The 18,645-nt window shown below is 49.3% G+C and overlaps 1 protein-coding gene across 1 annotated transcript in view; it reads right to left on the bottom strand.

The window, feature by feature from the left end:
* The window catches only part of DDX3X (DEAD-box helicase 3 X-linked), a 514,014-nt gene that overhangs the window by 175,945 nt on the left and 319,424 nt on the right, over positions 1-18,645 (bottom strand). The window contains exons 10-11 of the mRNA XM_078658293.1: positions 4,147-4,245; positions 3,905-4,065 (exon numbers count right to left, since the gene is read on the bottom strand). Coding sequence (XP_078514419.1) covers positions 3,905-4,065; positions 4,147-4,245 — 260 coding nt within the window. The remainder of the gene's footprint in view (positions 1-3,904; positions 4,066-4,146; positions 4,246-18,645) is intronic.

The following is an 18,645-nucleotide window of genomic DNA, read 5'->3' as shown; positions in this document are numbered from 1 at the left end:
TGGGAAGGGTGCATGGGAATGTGGAAGTACGCATCTTTGAGATCCAGTGTTGCAAGGAAATCTCCCTGACTTAAAAGCGGTAGAACTTGCTGTAAGGTGAGCATGTGAAAGTGCTCTGACAGAATGCATTGGTTCAGAGGCCGTAGGTCGAGTATGGGCCTGAGAGACCCGTCCTTTTTTGGAATCAAGAAGTACAGAGAGTACACCCCTGATCCTTGCTCCGCTAGAGGCACGAGCTCTATGGCTCCTTTTTGCAGCATACTGACGACCTCTTGCTGCAATAAGTGTAAATGCGCTGCGGACATAGGACGGTGTCTTGGTGGAATGTCGGGTGGAGTGGCTGTAAGCTCTAGACAATACCCGTACTGTACAATATCTCTTACCCACCTGTCTGTGGTGATGGATTTCTATACAGACAGGAACTGTTGTAGTCTCCCCCAACAGGTGTTAGATGGTCGGGGGGCAGTGACAAGGCGTCACTGTTTGGTATTGGCAGAGGATCTGGAGTTGTTGTTTCCTCTTCCTCTGCCCTTGATGTTATTTCCTCTATATCCACCCCAGGGATTTTTATTGTAGGTGGCTTGTGTACCTCCCTTGTTATACTGCGTTTGTTGGGTGTTTTGGCCCCTTGAGGGTCCTCTGTTATTGGAGCGACGAAAGGAACCACCCCGAAACTGCTGTGACTGCAGAGCTCCCATGGATTTAGCAGTTTCCGTGTCCTTTTTAATTTTTTCTAGGGTGGCATCAACTTCAGGGCCAAACAAGAAGTCAGTGTTAACTGGCTGATTTAGAATGGTGGTCTGTATTTCTGGTTTGAAACCAGATATCCTCAACCAAGCATGTCGCCTTAGCATGACGCTAGTGTTTATAGCCCTAGCTGCAGTGTCAGCTGTGTCTAGTGCACACTTGATAGAAGCGTTGGAGATCAGCTTCCCCTCCTGAACCAACAGCTCTGCTCCTTCCTTGAATTGTTCTGGGAGGTGCTGTAATAATGTCTCCAGAGTATCGTAGCCTGTGCTGCCACTCTTGCCAGATGTTTCCAGTATCTTTGACTCTATCAGGCGGAGGCGCATCTCCCGTTGTCTGCGAGTTTGCCCTCTTGCTTGCATTTGCAACCACCATAGAGTCCAAAGGCAATTGACCTTTAATATAGGTAGGATCCACGGGCGCCGGCCATACTTTTCTATTCTCGGGTTAACTACCCTTGCTCTAGTATTTTCTTTGAAAATGTCCTTGGCGTGTTGAACGCCCATGAGCATTGGTAGTGTCTTTACACTTCTTTCGGCAGTTGAGAACGTGTCCACAAGGAAGTCCACTTCCACAGTATCACTATGAAGATCAACGTCATGATTTAACGCAGCTCTTTCAATCAGAGCGTTGAAAGCTGTAGTGTCTTCAGTTGGTGATGTTTTGACATTGTAGACAGTAGTATCAGGGTCATGTTGCGGGTTGCCTGGGTCAGCGGGGTCTGCCCATGGGTGATTCTGATCATCACGACCAGTGTCCATCACATCGTCATCAGCATCATTATCGTCACATGCCCCTGCATCCGAATATGTAGAGGAACAGGATTGAGGCTCCTGCTCATATGTTTGCAAGTGTTCGACCATCACTGGTGACGCAGGTGATCCCCTCTTTTTCTTAAGAGGAATCCTGAAAGACTCCATGGGTTTTTCTGGGACTATTTTCCTTTTGTAGATAGTCAGTCTCCCCGTTTCTGAGTCGATGAACTTCCTCGGTTCTTGTTCCTCTGTCTCGTTTGCAGGCCTGTGGGTCAATGCAGGTCTTTTTATGGGGTCAATGCTCTGTTTTGGCTCGAACATTTTCGGCCTCACTGGCGGTGGTAAACCGTATTTTATTGGCGCCGACGTAGCAGGCGCGGTGACCAACTTGGTAGTTGTGACTTTCTTCGGTCCCGCCGACAAAGCCTAGTCTGATTCTTTGAATCGACTCCCCGACGTGTAGGGCCATGTCTTGGGCCTTATGCTCCGCATGCGCCGCGTCTGCATCTGACTTTGAACCGACGTTCGTCCCCGGTCCCGTCATTGATTGAGGATTGGAGCTCTGTCTCAATTCGAGCTGCGTAGCGGCTCCCTTCGGCGCCGACGTCTTAGACTCGAAGATCTTCACCGTGGCCTTTGGCGCCCCGCTACTCGAGTCGAGGACCTTCTGGAAGCTCCCCGCATTTAAGTCCCTCATTTGTTTCGTCGGCCCCAAGGGTTTTGAGGCCTTGGCGCCAACTAGCGCCAGTTGCACTTTCGGTTTCGATTTCGACTGTGCTGGCTTCGGTTTCGTTTTGCTGAGATCAACCAAAGTTGGTTTCGAAACCGATGGCTCAATGATAATGTTCGAAGCCGGGCCTTGTTACGGGGCTGTTGAACTCGAAGGTAGATCTTGGGTAAGGCCTTGTGGCGATCCCTCGACCTGAGCCGTATTGATATTATGTCCATCGGCCCCCGTATCGACGGTTGGGCCTAGCTCCTCTGAGCTATCTTCCTTGGCCCCAAGGGCCTGAACGTCGACGTCTCCTACCTAGTCGACGACTTCATAATTCTCCTAGTCTTCCAGATACTCCTCTCCATCGGCCTCATAGTCGGATCCATGCACGGATCCCTGCTCCGATGATTCATCTCGGTCCGGTATCTCGACGACTTCTTAGTCTCCGGTCCCGAAGATATTACCTGGTTCCGGCGCAGGCCTATTCGATTGCAATTGAGCCGCGCGTCGGGTCCGAAGAGTCTTCTTTGATCTGAACCGGGCACAGGCCATACATTGGTCTTCATTGTGGTCCGGTGACATGCATTTGTTGCACACAGGGTGGACGTCGTTGTGTGCATATTTTGAGTTACAAAGCGGACACCTTTTGAAAAGGCCTCGACTCTCCATCGTCGATGAAACTCTATGCAAGAGGTGAATGAAGCCGTCCGATAGTCGATGTCCTGTAGATAAATGTTACCGATACCAATCGAAACAATACCGACGCTCGCAAAAGCCTTTTGGCTTTGGGAAAAAGTTTCCTAACTTGAGCTAAGTTTTTGAACATCCGAACCCAATGGAGGAAAAAAACAATCTGAGGATGGAGAGGATGCCCATGTGCACTGTAGTCCAGGGGAGGACCCACCTATCCCGTGATACTTCGAAGACTTCTCCAGGACAACAATGTGCAATCATCCGGACCCAAAACTAGGCGGCGATCTAATGCAATAGATATGAATTCAGCCGCCCACATGCCTCGAACCCTGTGGATATAGGCTGCATTATATGTCTTTAAATTCTCTCTTAAGTGTCTGTGCAGGACTGCATTTTTAAACAATTTAAGAGATTTGGGGTTGCTCTGGGGTCCACGCTCATGAGATTATGAGCTAGATTATGACTATACACAGATCCTCTACTACAGAAAACAAGTTACTTACCTGTAACTTTGGTTCCCCAGTATTGGTAACTTTCATAGATTCCCATGCGCCCACCCTCCTCCCCTGGGAAAGCTCAGCCTTCAGCAAAAGTGGTTCCTGATACACAACGGCTAGGCAAATCTGAGGCTCTCACATGGGTTCTATTGGGTGAGGCTAATCTGATATGCTACAAAATGAGATGAGGCCTAGGCCTTTCTTTCTCTTTTGTACATACTGCTATGGTATTTTCTATTTACCGAGGCTCCCAGGCTGACGACAGGGAATGATACAAAGCATGGAAATGATACAAAGCATGGGAATCTATGAAAGTTCCAATACTGGGGCAAAGAGAAGTTAGGTTTATACAACACTCAAATCCCTAGATGTCTGAAGTGATGAACTGAAAAGCCAGCCATTCCAGATGAGTCACATCTACCTTACATTCCCATCTTTCAACAGCTGTAGCTGTTAATAGAACCACATTAAACTGAAATCATGTAGGTGAAACCTACTTGCAGTAATCCAGGCCTATTTTCCCTCTTTCCATCATATCAACAAGACGTCCAGGGGTTGCAACAAGTAAATGGCAACCACGCTCTAAATCACGAATCTGTTGACCGATGTCTGCTCCTCCATACACCACACAAGGACGTACTTTGGACCTATAAGCAAACTGGAAAAAATAAATAATTACAAAAGATGCAATATTTCACTCCAAAACCTAGAACAATTATTAGAAAGCCCACTTATTTACCTTTCGAGCCTCTTCATAGATCTGAACAGCCAGTTCTCTGGTAGGAGCCAACACCAAAGCCATTGGATATTGTTTGCGTCTTCCATACTTCCCATTTTCCTGTGAACAAACAAGAGCAAAAAGAAACGCAGCAAGGTTATTCATTAGATGATAAATCCAATAAAAAATATTTTGAATTAATCCGTTCAATGGCATGTGTGGCTGTAAATACACATGCTCTTAAAAGGAGTGGCTAGCGTGTGAGAGTTGCAGTAGTTTCAAAAACGGTATGTAGCACTGCCCGCCCTACACCAGCTTGTTGGCATGCTAAAATATCCACACAATAGTGTTTAGTAAGGAATATGCTACTTACCAGTATGCATCTGTTCTTGGCATGTAGGGCTGCTGACATTTATATCTGTGCATAGATCGCCGCCTAGTGTTGGGTCCGGATGATTGCACATTGTTGTCCTGGAAGAGTCTTCGAAGTAACACGAGATAGGTGGCTCCTCCCCTGGACTACAGTGCGCATGGGCATCCCCTCCATTCTCAGATTGTTTTTCGCCATTGTGGCAAAGATGGAGTATGGTACAGTAAGTGATGACCATGTCTGAGAATAATTCTGAGTGCTACAGCTGCGACAGGCACCGGGGAGGAGGGCGGGCGATATAAATGTCAGCAGCCCTACATGCCAAGAACAGATGCATACTGGTAAGTAGCATATTCCGTTCGAGGCATGTGGGCTGCTGAATTTATATCAGTGCATAGAATAAATAGTAGTATCCTCCTTAGCGGCAGTTGCCCATGCCAGCTGCAGCAGTCTGAAAAAGAGTTCTGAGAACAGCCTGAACTACAGCAGCTTGCTGTTTGGAGTGTACATCCACGCAGTAGTGTTTGGTGAATGTGTGTATGGTGGTCCATGTGGCTGCTCTGCATATATCCTCTAGAGGAATGTTACCTAGGAAAGCCATGGATGCCCCTAACTTGCGTGTGGAATGCGCTCTTGGGGGGAACTGTTAATGTGCGTTTAGCCTTTTGATAACTGATCTGTATGCACTTAACAATCCATCTGGCTATACCTGATTTTGAAATTGGGTTGCCTTTGTGCTGTGGAGAGAAGGCAAACAGTTGCTTAGTTTTCCTGAAATCTTTAGTTCTGTCTATGTAATACAGGAGAGCCCTTTTAACATCCAGTGTGTGCAGTGCTCTGTCTGCCACAGAATCAGGATGTGGGAAGAATACTGGCAGTTCAATTGTTTGGTTAATGTGGAACTGACACCACTTTAGGCATAAATTTAGGGTTGGTACGCAGCACTACCCTATTAGCATGAATCTGAATGAAAGGCTCCTGAATAGTGAGGGCATGCAGCTCACTAACTCTTCTGAGCGACGTGATCGCTACTAGAAAGGCCACTTTCCATGTTAGAAATTGTATTTCACAATAGTGAAGAGGTTCAAAGGGTGGACCCATTAGTCTGGTGAGAACTACGTTTAGATTCCAGACAGGTGAAGGTGGGTGCCTTGGAGGAATTACCCTTTTGAGTCCTTCCATAAAAGCTTTAATGGCAGGCACTTTGAAAAGCGAAAGGTGCTGTCTGTTCTGAAGATAAGCTGCCATTGCAGCTAAATGTATCCTGATGGAACTATAGGCCAGATTGCATCTGTATAGGTGCAATAAACATGATGTTTTGCGTTGATGCATCAAGTGGATTTATGTTATTGTTGGAACAAATGACAAAACGCTTCCATTTTGCCGCATAGCACGCCCTGCTTGTAGGCCACCTAGCCTCCTTGATGATGTCCATACAGTCAGGGGGCAGGTTCAGGAAGCCAAACTCTATGACCTCAGGAGCCATATTGCAAGGTTCAACTGTTGCGGATCTGGGTGCTGAATGTCTCCATGGCTCTCAAGTGAGGAGACTGGGTGTGAGTCGCAGTCGCTGGTGGGGCACCACAGAAAGTTCTAGGAACGTGGTGTACCATGCTTGCCGTGCCCACGTTGGAGCAACTAGGATGAGTGTCATGGAGTGCTGCCGCAGTTTGCGGGCTACCAGCGGTATGAGCGGTGCTGGAGGAAAAGCGTGCGCAAATCTGTTTGACCAGTTCATCCATATCGCATTGCCCGGAGACTGCGGGTGTGAGAACCTGGCGGCGAAGGTTTGGCATTTTGCGTTTTCTTGTGTGGCGAATAGGTCTATCTCTGGATGACCCCACTGCTGGAAGTACGGTTGTAGCACTGAGGGATGTATCTCCCACTCGTGCATTTGATGGCTGTGCTTGCTGAGCAGGTCCGCCATCTGGTTGTCCTTGCCTTGGAGGTGTTCCGCCATGAGGAAAATGTTCCTTTGAATGGCCCACTTCCACATGCTCTGTGCTAGGTGTGACAATTGTGGAGTGTGTGTCCCTCCCTGCTTCTGGATGTAATACATTGCAGTTATGTTGTCCGTACGGATCTGCACGACTTTGTTGCACAAATGCAATTTGAACGCCTTCATTGCCATGAAGATTGCCATCAACTCCAGTAGGTTGATGTGCATCTTCTGCTGCTGCGTCCATAGGCCCTGCACTGTGTAATGGAGGACATGCGCTCCCCAGCCCTGGAGAGATGCGTCCGCTGTCAGCACTATCTGTGGCACAGGCTCTTGGAACGGTCGTCCCCTGCAAAGGTTTTGTGTTCCACCAATGCAGAGAGTTGTATGCACGACCGGTCACCAACACTAGGTCCTTCAGTTGTCCCTGAGCCTGGTTCCACTGTCGCGCAGAGCACTCCTGAAGCGGACGCATGTGCAGCCTCGCGTGTGGAACTATAAAGATGCAGGCGGCCATCATGCCTATCAGCTGCATAAACACTAGCGCTGGGAGTGAGTGTTGGGGCCTGAATTTTTGAATCAGCACCTGTATGCTGTTGACTCTCGCTGAGGTTGGCTGTTGCTGTCAGAGTGTTTATTTGTGCGCCTAAGTACTGTTGTACATGTGCGGGTTGAAGATGAGATTTCTGGTAATTCAGTGAAAATCCTAGACTGTGAAGGAGGTGAATTGTGCGGGACATGTGGCTGGCACATTGCTAGGCCGCCTTCGCTTGGATAAGCCAGTCGTCAAGATAAGGATAGTGTGAGAAGTTGGCCTGATATATGATGCTCACTAGTTCTAGTGATCACCTTGTATCAGTCCAAACAACCCTTATGGTGATTGGTTGTAAGTCAACCTTATAGACCAGCTATCCTAATGGTAGCATGGACAAAGCAGTCTTAGGCTAAACTCTTTTGGCATGTGAAGCCAGCTGTTTTACCACAATATAACCCCTTGAATACCAGATGAAAGGACACCACACAGGTTGTTATGAAAATAAACAGTATATTTATTAATAACAACACCTCTGAACTCTTTATGAGGTCAGAGTAGTAATTCCTTTATTTAGATATAAAACATATCTAAAAGTCGCACAAATCACATTGTATACAGTTTTATAAAAATAATTTAAAAAATGATTAAAAGAGAAGCAAGCAATAAAATGTGGCCGGAAGCATGCCAGTTAAAACATTACAATTTGTGGATTAGCCCTCCTGGTCTTTGCAAGTTCTATTATAATGCATATTCCGAATTAGCGATGAGCAGAGACCTCAGCAGTATCCATGAGGTCAGAGGGCTAAGCACATGACAATCTCTTCTGAAAAATACGATAAGTTGCACAAAATCACAATGGTGCCCTAGGGGCACAACAAACCATATACTAAGTAAGTGGAATGTGAAAGTCAATAGAAGGAATGGAGCTGTCCAGAGGCTGTAGGGTCGATGGGACCACACTACACTAACACTAGGTAAGTAATAGGAGGCCCACGGAACGCGTGTGCAGAGTGTGAACTCACACGCGAGATGCGTAACAACGTCTATGGACAGTACAGTTCAAGTTAAAGGTGAGTACGGACAATCCTGACTAGGTAGGACTAAAACGACTGTGGAACTAGACACTAGGACAGTTAAACTACCCTGGAGCACCGAAGTGCCCTTGTTACCTCACCCACGGGCCGTGGGTGTATAGGGTTCAAAGTGCATCCGGTTCTCGCGTTGAAGTCAAGGGAGCCTGAAAGAAAAGATGCTGCAAGCGACCAGGAGGAAGATGTCCGGTGCAATCCAAGGGTGGATTGTTGAAGGAGACCTGAAAGCAGAGGGGACAATGTTCACAGTCACTAGCCAGTGACTGGAGTGGAACCAGGAAGGTACCAGATGTCGTTGTCGCGATCAGGTGAAGAGTGGACGCTTGACTCTGCAGCCACGTGGACCAGGAGGTGTCTTCGACGACCAGGATGGAGGCACGAGCTGTCCCATGCAGGCTCTCGCTGTCGGCGGTGTTGGATCCGGAATCAAAGGTTCGTCGTCTAGGAGGCCACTAGCCAGCCGGCAAGTGACCAGACAACGCATCGAGCAGCAACAAAGCAGAAGGGCCCCACTCAGATCTCGTGGACGCTGGAGGGCTGATCTTCGGTGCAGGAGCTGCTCGGGGATGGGGCTTTTCAGTCCTCAAAGCACTTGGTCGAGTTTACCTCTGGAGTCGTGCTGGAAGCGAAGTGCAGTTTCTTCCAAGATGGCCGGTCCCACGTGTCTCGTCGCACCCACAGGTCTCAGCTTTGCTGCAGATGTGGGTTGAGGTCGGAGAGGTCTGGGAATCCGGGTCTCGTCGGGCTCTGAAATCTGGATCCTGGAAGGAAGACGACAAAGGGAAGCCGCTGGACGCTTGATGGTGCCTGCAGTTGCAGGGTGGACACTCCTTGCCCACAAGGGAGATTCTTCAGTCTTCTGTGGAGCAGAACGTCGAAGTCCAGAGTTTCTTCTTGTCGAATATGTTCAGGATAATCTGATTTGGAATGGGACCAGATCCTACCTTTATCCTGCTAAAGGGGGCTGCACTACTGACTAGGTCCCTCCCCTGGGTGGGACCAGGAAGGGGGGGGGTGGTTACACCCCCTATCCTTCGTCCGGTTTCCCGCCAGAGCTGGGGCAGGGATGCCCCAGCAACTGGTTGGAACCGGTGTATGCACAGGACACCTTGTGTGCCCCGGGCATGTCTCATTCCTGTCAAGCCTACTCTACCCAATACACAAAGTCCTGTCTGGGATGGTGCTAGCACCTCCCAAGGCAGGAAACCCTTTGTCCAAGCCATCCTCGCTGGAAGGACTCCCAGCAGCAGGAGGTCAGACTTGTGTCTGTGGTGGCAGCATCCATTTTGTGATGCCAAGGCTCGAGGTAACTTTAACCGGGGTTCTCAGTTACATACATGTCGTGTCCCTCTAGAAGGGTGGAATGCGACCCCCGTCACCAGAATTTGCGAGGGGCTAGTATTCCAATTCGTATGACACCTTACTCGACATGTTTTGATAATGTTATACCAGAGTTGGCATTTAACCGCGAGGATTATAATGCACTTAAAAGTATATGGTATAGCGTTATCATGGAACAGCTATTAGGACTTGGTTCCGCAAGCTGCAAACGGGCTCAGCTCATGCCAGAGCACCATCTCACATGATTCCAAGCACTCTGCCTTCAGGATTGATAAGGCCTTCCATAGGAGTGACTGATAGGAATATATGTGTCCATTTTAGGTTTAGATATAGGTATACTATATCTATAGCAAAGGGTGATTACACCACTTTGCCCCAGCTGTCTTGCAGCCAGTTGTGTCAGTTTTGGATGGCCAGCCAGGGGTGGCATAATACATGCTTCAGCGCCTGGTAGACCCTGGGTACACCTATGCCCTGGATACCTAAGGTACACTGTACAGGGACTGATAAGGTGACTCAGTATCCAATTAGATATGTACCTAAGGTACATGGAGTCCATTTTAACAGAGAGAGCAGGAAGCCTGGGGTCCTGAATAGCAGGATCCCAGGCCAACTAAGTCAAAAACCAGCAGAACACTAGGCAAAAAGTTGGGGGTAACCATAGTCCGATATCCACCTTCCTACAGATCGACATGGATGTGTTGTCTCCGAAGGTGCGCAGCTACTGTGGCTAAACACTTGGTAAACACTCTGGGGGCTGTAGTGACCCCGAAAGGCAGGACCTTGAACTGGTAACGCTGGTTGTTTATGGTGAACCTGAGATATTTCCTGTGACTGGGGTGAATGGGAATGTGGAAATATGCATCCTTCAGGTCTAGGGTTGCCAGGAAATCTCCCTGACTGAGCAGTGGTAGAACTTGCTGCAAAGTGAGCATGTGAAAATGTTCAGACAGGATGTATTGGTTTATGGGTCTGAGGTCTAGAATGGGCCTGAGAGACCCGTCCTTTTTTGGGATTAAGTACAGAGAGTACACCCCTGTACCCTGTTCTAAAGGCACAAGATCTATGGCCCCTTTTTGCAGCATGGAGAGGACTTCTTGCTGCAATAAGTGCATGTGCTCTGCGGACATAGGACGTTGCCTTGGGGGTATGTTGGGTGGAGTGGAGGTTAGTTCTAGACAATATCCGTATCGTATAAGCTGTCTCACCCACCTATCTGTGGTAAAGCCTTCCCAGACTGGCAGGAACTGCTGAAGTCTTCCCCCGACTGGTGTTATATGGTCCGGGGGCAGTGACAAGACGCCACTGTTTATTGGTGGCGGAGGATCTGGCATTATTATTTCCCCGTCCTCTGCCTTTGGTGCTGTTCCCACGGTATCCACCCCTATTGCTTTTGTTATAGGTGGTTTGCGTGCCTCCTTTATTGTATTGGGCTTGCTGCGATGCTTGTCCCCTAGAAGATCCCCTGTTACTGGAGCGATGAAAGGAACCGCCCCTGAACTGTTGTGACTGTAGAGCTCCAATGGACTTTACAGTTTCCGTGTCTTTTTTAATTTTCTCTAGGGTCGTGTCTACATCAGGACCAAATAGAAAGTCAGGGTTAACTGGCTGATTAAGCAGAGTTGTTTGGATTTCTGACTTGAAACCAGATATGCGGAGCCAGGCATGTCTTCTGGAGCATCACACTAGTGTTGATGGCCCTAGCTGCTGTGTCAGCTGCATCTAACGCACATTTAATGGATGCATTTGAGATTAGTTTCCCCTCCTATTTCAGCTCCTTCCTTATAAGCATCAGGCAGGTGTTGTAGTAGCTGCTCTAACGTGTCGTAATGAGCCCTATCATATCTGGCTAATAAGGCTTGTGTATTTGAGATTCTCCAAATATTAGCCGCTTGAGCTGCTACACATTTGCCAGTAGCTTTTAAGATCTTGGATTCTTTGTCCGGAGGAGGAGCATCACCACTTGTCTGAGAGTTTGCTCTCTTACGAGCATTAGCCACCACCAAGGAGTCTAACGGGAGCTGGCCTTTGATATACGTAGGGTCTACAGGCGCAGGCCGGTACTTCTTTTCAATCCTGGGGTTCACAACCCTTGCCTTTGTTGGTTCTTTGAAAAGGTCACCAGCGTGTTTAAGCACACCTTTAAGCATAGGCAACGTCTTCACTGATCTTTCTGAAGTTGAGAAGGTATCAAACAAAGTCTTCCTCTACTGGGTCAGCGTGCATATCCACATCATGGTTAAGGGCTGCCCTCTCAATCAATGCGTTAAACGCAGCAGTATCCTCATTAGGTGATGTTTTGACTGCATAGGACTGAGTGTCAGGCGTGGTGTGTGGCTCATCAGGGTCAACAGGGACAGTCCATGGTTGGGACTCCTCTTGATCCGTGTCAATAGGATAATTAAACTGTTCTTCTTTGTACCCTTCCTGTACATCCTCAGTGGCATGTGTGGGAGAATAGGTACATTCCTGTCCATAGGACTGTATAGGCTCAAAAAGAGTAGGTGAGGTGGCAGAGTCCCTCTTCTTTTTGGGTGGTATTTCGTATGACTCCACAGGAGTTTCCGGTCTGATTTTCCTTTTATAAATCGTGAGTCTTCCTGAATCGGAGTCGATTAATAATTTCGACTGATTATCATAGGATGGCGCCTGGAACAGAACGCCCTCCTCCATGGGTCGAGTGTTTGAAGCTACCGACAATGATTTGGATGAGTCGGTGCCCTTTTGGAGCTGGACCGCCTTAGGTCGTGCGGTTGGGGGCAGTCCGTACTTTATCGGCGCCGTAAGCAGTGAAGACGGACTGACCTGCTTCGAGGGAGGCGTTGTTTTCGATCCGACCGACAGTTCAGCATGTTGTTTATGGCCATGCGTCGACTCGAGCTGTTGGTGTGCAGCAGGTACGCTCCTTTGCTTCGACTTTATATGTTCTTTCGGGTCGATTTTGGTTTATGACGGGTCTTTTGAGTCTTGAGTCCTTTGGTAGCGTCCCCATCTTTGGACCCGGACGTAGACGACGTGAGCGTGACGTGCGTGACCTTAGAGACGGGCTCACTCGCTCTGATCTTCGGGTCGACACCCCCTTGCGGCCCTGAGGTGTCGATGACACCTTTTGACTTGATCTGGTCCGAAGTCGTCGAGCCGATGACTGTTTACCAGTCTCGGTTTAGTGTCTTTAGGTTTCGATTTCTCCACTGATTGTGGTCGATCGACTGATGGCTCTTTCGAAATGTCCTTAGCCGGGGGCCTGGAAGCGGGGCTATAGAACGTAGATGAAGTTATTGGCTAAGGCCTTCCGGCGATGCCTTGACCTGAGCCTTGGAAGGTACAGAGTCTTTATTGGGCTCCGCTACTGCGGTTGGGCCTTGCTCATCGCTTGAGTCGTCACAGACGGCTCCGATGGCTTGTGCGTCGTCTCCTACCTCGATGTCTTCATCATGGACGTAGATTTCCTCTTCGTCCTCATCATAGTTCGAGTTCATGTTTCGACGCGGGATGCGACTGTTGATCAGGATCCTCCTCTTCTACACCCTCTTCGTCGCCAACCTCGAAGATGTTCTCTGGGTCGGGCGCTGACTCTCGTGCCGACTGTCTTGCGGCGCGTCGAAGCCGAAGAGTCTTCTTTGACCTGAATCGAGAACAGGCCATACAGCTGGCCTCGTCGTGGTCCGGGGGTAGACATTTATTGCACACCGGGTGCACATCAATGCGAGGGTATTTGGAGTTGCAAACGGGACATCGTTTGAACGGACTCCGTTCCATCGTCGATCGTGGATGATGCCTTAGGTGTCGAAAAGGCAAGCGGCCTTCGACGTCCGTCTCGAAGAACTGGAGCAAGTACGAGGCACCGAATGAAAGACAATACAGACGCCCCTAAGGCCTTTTGAAAAAGTTTTTTAGCTATTCCGAACGTGAGTCACGAAAGTACATCCGAACCCAATGGCGGGAAAAACAATCTGAGGATGGAGGGGATGCCCATGCGCACTGTAGTCCAGGGGAGGAGCCACCTATCTCGTGATACTTCGAAGACTCTTCCAGGACAACAATGTGCAATCATCCGGACCCAACACTAGGCGGCGATCTATGCACAGATATAAATTCAGCAGCCCACATGCCTCGAACATGGGTAAACCGTGTAGCTGCTTCACAATTGTCAGATTGGGGAGATTTCCAAAAAGGCCATAGTTGCTCAATTCTTAGTTGGTAAGTGCTCTGGAAGTTATATGTAAAGGTCTTTCTGCTTTAATTTATCATTGGACTGTCCATCTAGCGGAGCTTGATTTGGATATAGGGTTGCCTATTTGAGGTAGAGAAAAGGCTAGAGAGTTTTGCCTCAAAGTCTGACTTTTATCCATGTAGGCCACAATCGCTAACAATCAAGACTATGAAGATCCTGGTCTGCAACAGTGTGAGAAGTTGGCCTGATGTGCAGTGTTCACTATTCTAGTGATCACTATATATCAGTCCAAACAACCCTTATTGATGATTGGTTGTAAGTCAACCTTATAGACCAGCTATCCTAGTAGCATGGATACGAGCAGGCTAAGACTCTAGAGGGCGTGTTAAGCCAGCTGTTTTACCATCACATTACCCCTTGAACACCAAGTGAAAGGACACCACACAAGTTGTTATGAAAATAAACAGTGTATTTATTTATAACAAGACTACCCTGGCTCTTTATGAGACAGGGAGCTAAGCACACAACAAAACTCTTATAAAATACTTCAAGTTGCACAATTTACACAAATGCCCGAGGGGCACGAAAAACCATATACTACAAAAGTGGAATGCGAATTACTAGCAGGTAAGTAACGATTCTCAGAGGCTTTAGAAACGCTAGGCCTACAATACTGAACACTCAGGTTAGGAGCAGGAGGCCTAGGGACGCCACGTGCAGAGTGGGAACTCTCACGCGTAAGGCGGGAAAAAGTCTATGGAAGCTAGAATTCACAAAGTTAGTGTTCTCGGGCGAACCCGACTAGGTAGGTCAAAAACGAAAGTGGATCTGGACCCTTGGATAGTGAGGCTATGCTGAGGCACCGAAATGCCGAAATTACCTAGCCCAGGGGCTGCGGCTGCATAGGTCTGAAAAGACGTCGGGATTCTTCGTTGACGAACCAGGAGCCTGAAGGAAAGGAGTTGCTGGCAGGCGACCAGTGAAGATTGTTCGGGTGATCCAAGCCTGGATCGAAGATGGATGACACCTGAAAGCAGAGGGGACCAAGTTCGTGACTACTAGCCAGTAGTCAGGTGGCACCAGGAGGGCACCGGATGGTAGTCACCTCGACTAGGTGAGTGGGTCGACGCTGGGCTCTGCAGTCTCACGGACCAGGGGGCGTTGTCGGCGACCAGGATGGAGGTGCGAGCTGTCCCACGATGGATGATGCTCTCGACGTCGCTGGACCCAGGATTGGGGCAACAAGTCTTGGCAAATTCAAGCCCACGCGGTGGACCTAAAATGGCGTCTGGAGTGGACCAGGAGGGTCCAGGGTGCTCCTCTCTTGGAAGGGAGCTAGGGCCAGTCTGGAGCAACCAGACCAGCAGCAGTGATGTCGTCGGGCGTCGTTAAGAAGGCCACAAGCCAGCGGGCTAGTAGCCAAACAACGCGGTGAGCAGCAAAAAGCAGAAGGGCCCCACGCAGATCGTGGAGATGCTGGGAGGCTGAACTTCGGTGCTGGGGCTGCTCAGGGTCGGGGCTTCTCGGACCCCAAAGCACTCACCAGAGGATTCCTCGGCGGTCGTGCTGGAAAGAAGTCGTGCAGTCTTGAAGATGGCCGGTCCCTCGAGGTCTCGTCGCACCCACGGTTCTCAGCTTAGCTGTAGAGGTGGGTAGAGGTCAGAGGTGCCAGGGAAGCCGGTTCTCGTCGAGCTGGGCAGTCGGATTCCGGAGGAAGGACTTGCAGCAGACCGCAGTGTTCTTAAGATGGTGCCTGCGGATGCAGGGTGACTACTCCTTAGTCACAAGGGAGAATCTTGAAGAAGAAATCTTGAAGTCCTTTCGTAGAAAGTCGTGTCTTGATTCCAAAGATGATCTAATTTGGAAGGGGGCCTGCTCCTACCTTTATCCTGCAAAAGGGGGCTGGCAAGCGACTAAGTCCTGCCCTATGGGTGGCACTAGGAGGGGGGTGGTTAAACCCCTCTCCTTTGGCGGGCTTTCCCCAGCTCAGGGTCTGGTGTGCCCCTGGAACTGGTTCAAGCCGGCCTATGCACAGTGAGCACCGGGGTGCCACTTGCAGTCACCTTCCTCTGAAGCCCTGCCTACCTAGAATACACAAAACCCTGTCTGGGACGGTGCTGGCACCGCCCCTGGCAGGAAACCCTTTGTCCTTGCCTCCTGCTCTGGGAGGACTCCCAGCAGCAGGAGGGCAGACTTGTGTCTCGGTGGCAGCATCCATTTTGTGGAGCCGAGGCTCTGTTTGACTTTAACCGGGGGTTATAGGTTACATACATATCGTGTCCCTCTAGAAGGGTGGAATGCTAACCCCGTCGCCAGAATTGGCGAGGGGTTAGTATTCCAATTCGTATGACACCTTACTCGACATGTTTTGATAAAGCGATTCCAGAGTTGGCATATAACCGCGAGGATTATAATGCCCTTAAGAGTATATGGTATGCGATATCATGGAAACTGCTAAGGGATAGATCCCGAAGGCCGCAGACAGGCTCAGCTCATGCCAGAGCACCATCTCACACGATTCCAAGCACTCTGCCTTCAGGATTGTCAAGGCCTGCCATAGGAGTGACTGATAGGAGATCTGTGTGTCCATTTAGGGTTAGATTGAATATGCTACTTACCAGTATGCATCTGTTCTTGGCATGTAGGGCTGCTAACATTCATATCTTAGCATTAGATCGCCGCCTAGTGTTGGGTCCGGATGATCGCACATTGTTGTCCTGGAAGAGTCTTCGAAGTATCCTGAGATAGGTGGCTCCTCCCCTGGACTACAGTGCGCATGGGCATCGGCTCCATCCCCAGATTGTTTTTCGCCATTGTGGCAGAAGATGGAGTGAAAAGTGTAAAGGATGTCCATGCTAATGATTGAATACAATAGTATATCTGCAGCTGCGACAGGCACCGGGGAGGAGGGTGGGCGATATGAATGTTAGCAGCCCTACATGCCAAGAACAGATGCATACTGGTAAGTAGCATATTCAGTTCGAGGCATGTGGGCTGCTAAATTCATATCTTAGCATAGAATACATAGCAGTCCCTCCATCAGCGGCGGTTGCCCGTGCCAGCTGCAGAAACCTGAAAAAGTGTCTTGAGAACAGCCTGTCCTACAGCAGCTTGCTGCTTGGAATGTACATCAACACAGTAGTGTTTTGTAAAGGTATGTGGTGTAACCCACGTGGCTGCTCTGCAAATATCCTCTAAAGGAATGTTCCCTAGGAAAGCCATGGATGACCCCAATTTGCGTGTGGAGTGCGCCCTTGGGGGTATCGTTAAAGTGCGCTTGGCCTTTTGATAACATATTTGGATGCACTTAACAATCCACCTGGCTATTCCTGCTTTGGAAATAGGGTTGCCTTTGTGTTGTGGTGAGAAGGCAACAAAAAGTGGTTTTGTTTTCCTAAAGTGTTGTGTTCTGTCTATGTAGTACATCAACGCCCTCCGTACGTCTAACGTATGGAGCATTCTCTCCGCCACCGTTTGTGGGTTTTGGAAGAATGCCGGTAAGTCAATAGTTTGGTTGAGATGAAACTGACACCACCTTCGGAAGGAATTTGGGGTTAGTACGTAGCACTACCCTATTTGGATGAATCTGAATGAATGGCTCTTGGATTGTGAGCGCTTGCAGCTCACTAACACGCCTCAGTGACGTAATAGCAATTAGGAAAGCCACTTTCCACGTTAGGAACTGGAGTTCACACGAGTGCAGTGGTTCAAATGGTGGTCCCATCAGCCTGGTGAGGACCACATTGAGGTTCCACACCGGAGCTGGCGGTGTTCTTGGGGGAATGACTCGTTTCAGACCTTCAAGGAAAGCTTTAATGGCAGGCACCCTGAAGACAGAGATGCTGCCTATTCTGAAGATATGCTGCGATGGCGGATAGATGTATCCGAATAGAAGTGAACGCTAGATTGCACTTGTACAGATGTAGCAGATAACAAATGATGTTAGGGATAGATGCATCTAGCGGGTTGATGTCATTGGCTGTACAGTAAATGACAAAACGCTTCCATTTTGCAGCATAGCATGCTCTGGTAGTTGGCTTCCTTGCCTCCTTGATGATGTTCATGCATTCTGGAGGCAGGTTAAGGTATCCGAACTCTAGGACTTCAGGAGCCAGATCGCCAGGTTGAGCTGTTGCGGATCTGGATGCTGAATTTCTCCATTGTTCTGCGTCAAAAGTCTGGGCGTGAGGCGCAGTCTTTGATGCGGCACCACTGAGAGTTCGAGGAACGTGGTGTACCATGCTTGGCGTGCCCACGTTGGAGCAACCAGGATGAGAGTCATCGCGTGCTGACTTAGCTTTCTTGCCACCAGCGGTATCAGAGGGGCTGGCGGAAAAGCGTACGCAAATTTGCCCGACCAGTTCATCCATATCGCATTCCCCTGCGACTGTGGGTGAGGGAACCTGGCGGCAAAGTGTTGGCATTTTGCGTTTTCCTTTGTTGCAAACAGGTCTATTTCCGGATGACCCCACTGCTGGAAGTACGGGTGGAGTACAGATGGGTGTAACTCCCACTCGTGCATTTGATGGCTGTGTCTGCTGAGCAGATCCGCCATCTGATTGTCCTTGCCCGGGAGGTGTTCTGCCATGAGGAAGATGTTCCTCTGAATGGCCCACCGCCACATGCCCTGAGCCAGATGAGACAGCTGTGGCGAGTGGGTGCCCCCCTGCTTTTGAATGTAGTACATCGCGGTCATGTTGTCCGTCCGGACTAACACTACCTTGTTGCACAGATGTACAATGAAGGACTAAGTGCCATGAAGATTGCCATCAGTTCCAGATAGTTGATGTGCATCTTCTATTGCTGCGTCGTCCATAGTCCCTGCACTGTGTAAGTGAGCAGATGAGCTCCCCATCCCTGGAGAGATGCGTCCGTTGTCAGGGTAATCTGTGGCACTGGCTCCTGGAACAGTCGGCCCTTGCAAAGGTTGTGTGGAGTCCACCAATGCAGAGAGTCGTATGCCCGACTGGTAACCAACACTAGGTCTGTTAATTGTCCTTGAGCCTGTGTCCACTGATTTGCTAAGCACTCCTGGAGCGGGCGCATATGTAGCCGTGCGTGAGGGACTAT

This window comes from Lissotriton helveticus, chromosome 8 (genome assembly GCF_964261635.1).
Source record: "Lissotriton helveticus chromosome 8, aLisHel1.1, whole genome shotgun sequence".
Classification (NCBI taxonomy): Eukaryota; Metazoa; Chordata; class Amphibia; order Caudata; family Salamandridae; genus Lissotriton; species Lissotriton helveticus.
Note: the sequence above shows the minus strand (reverse complement) of the source record. Positions and strands in the feature narration are given on the sequence as shown.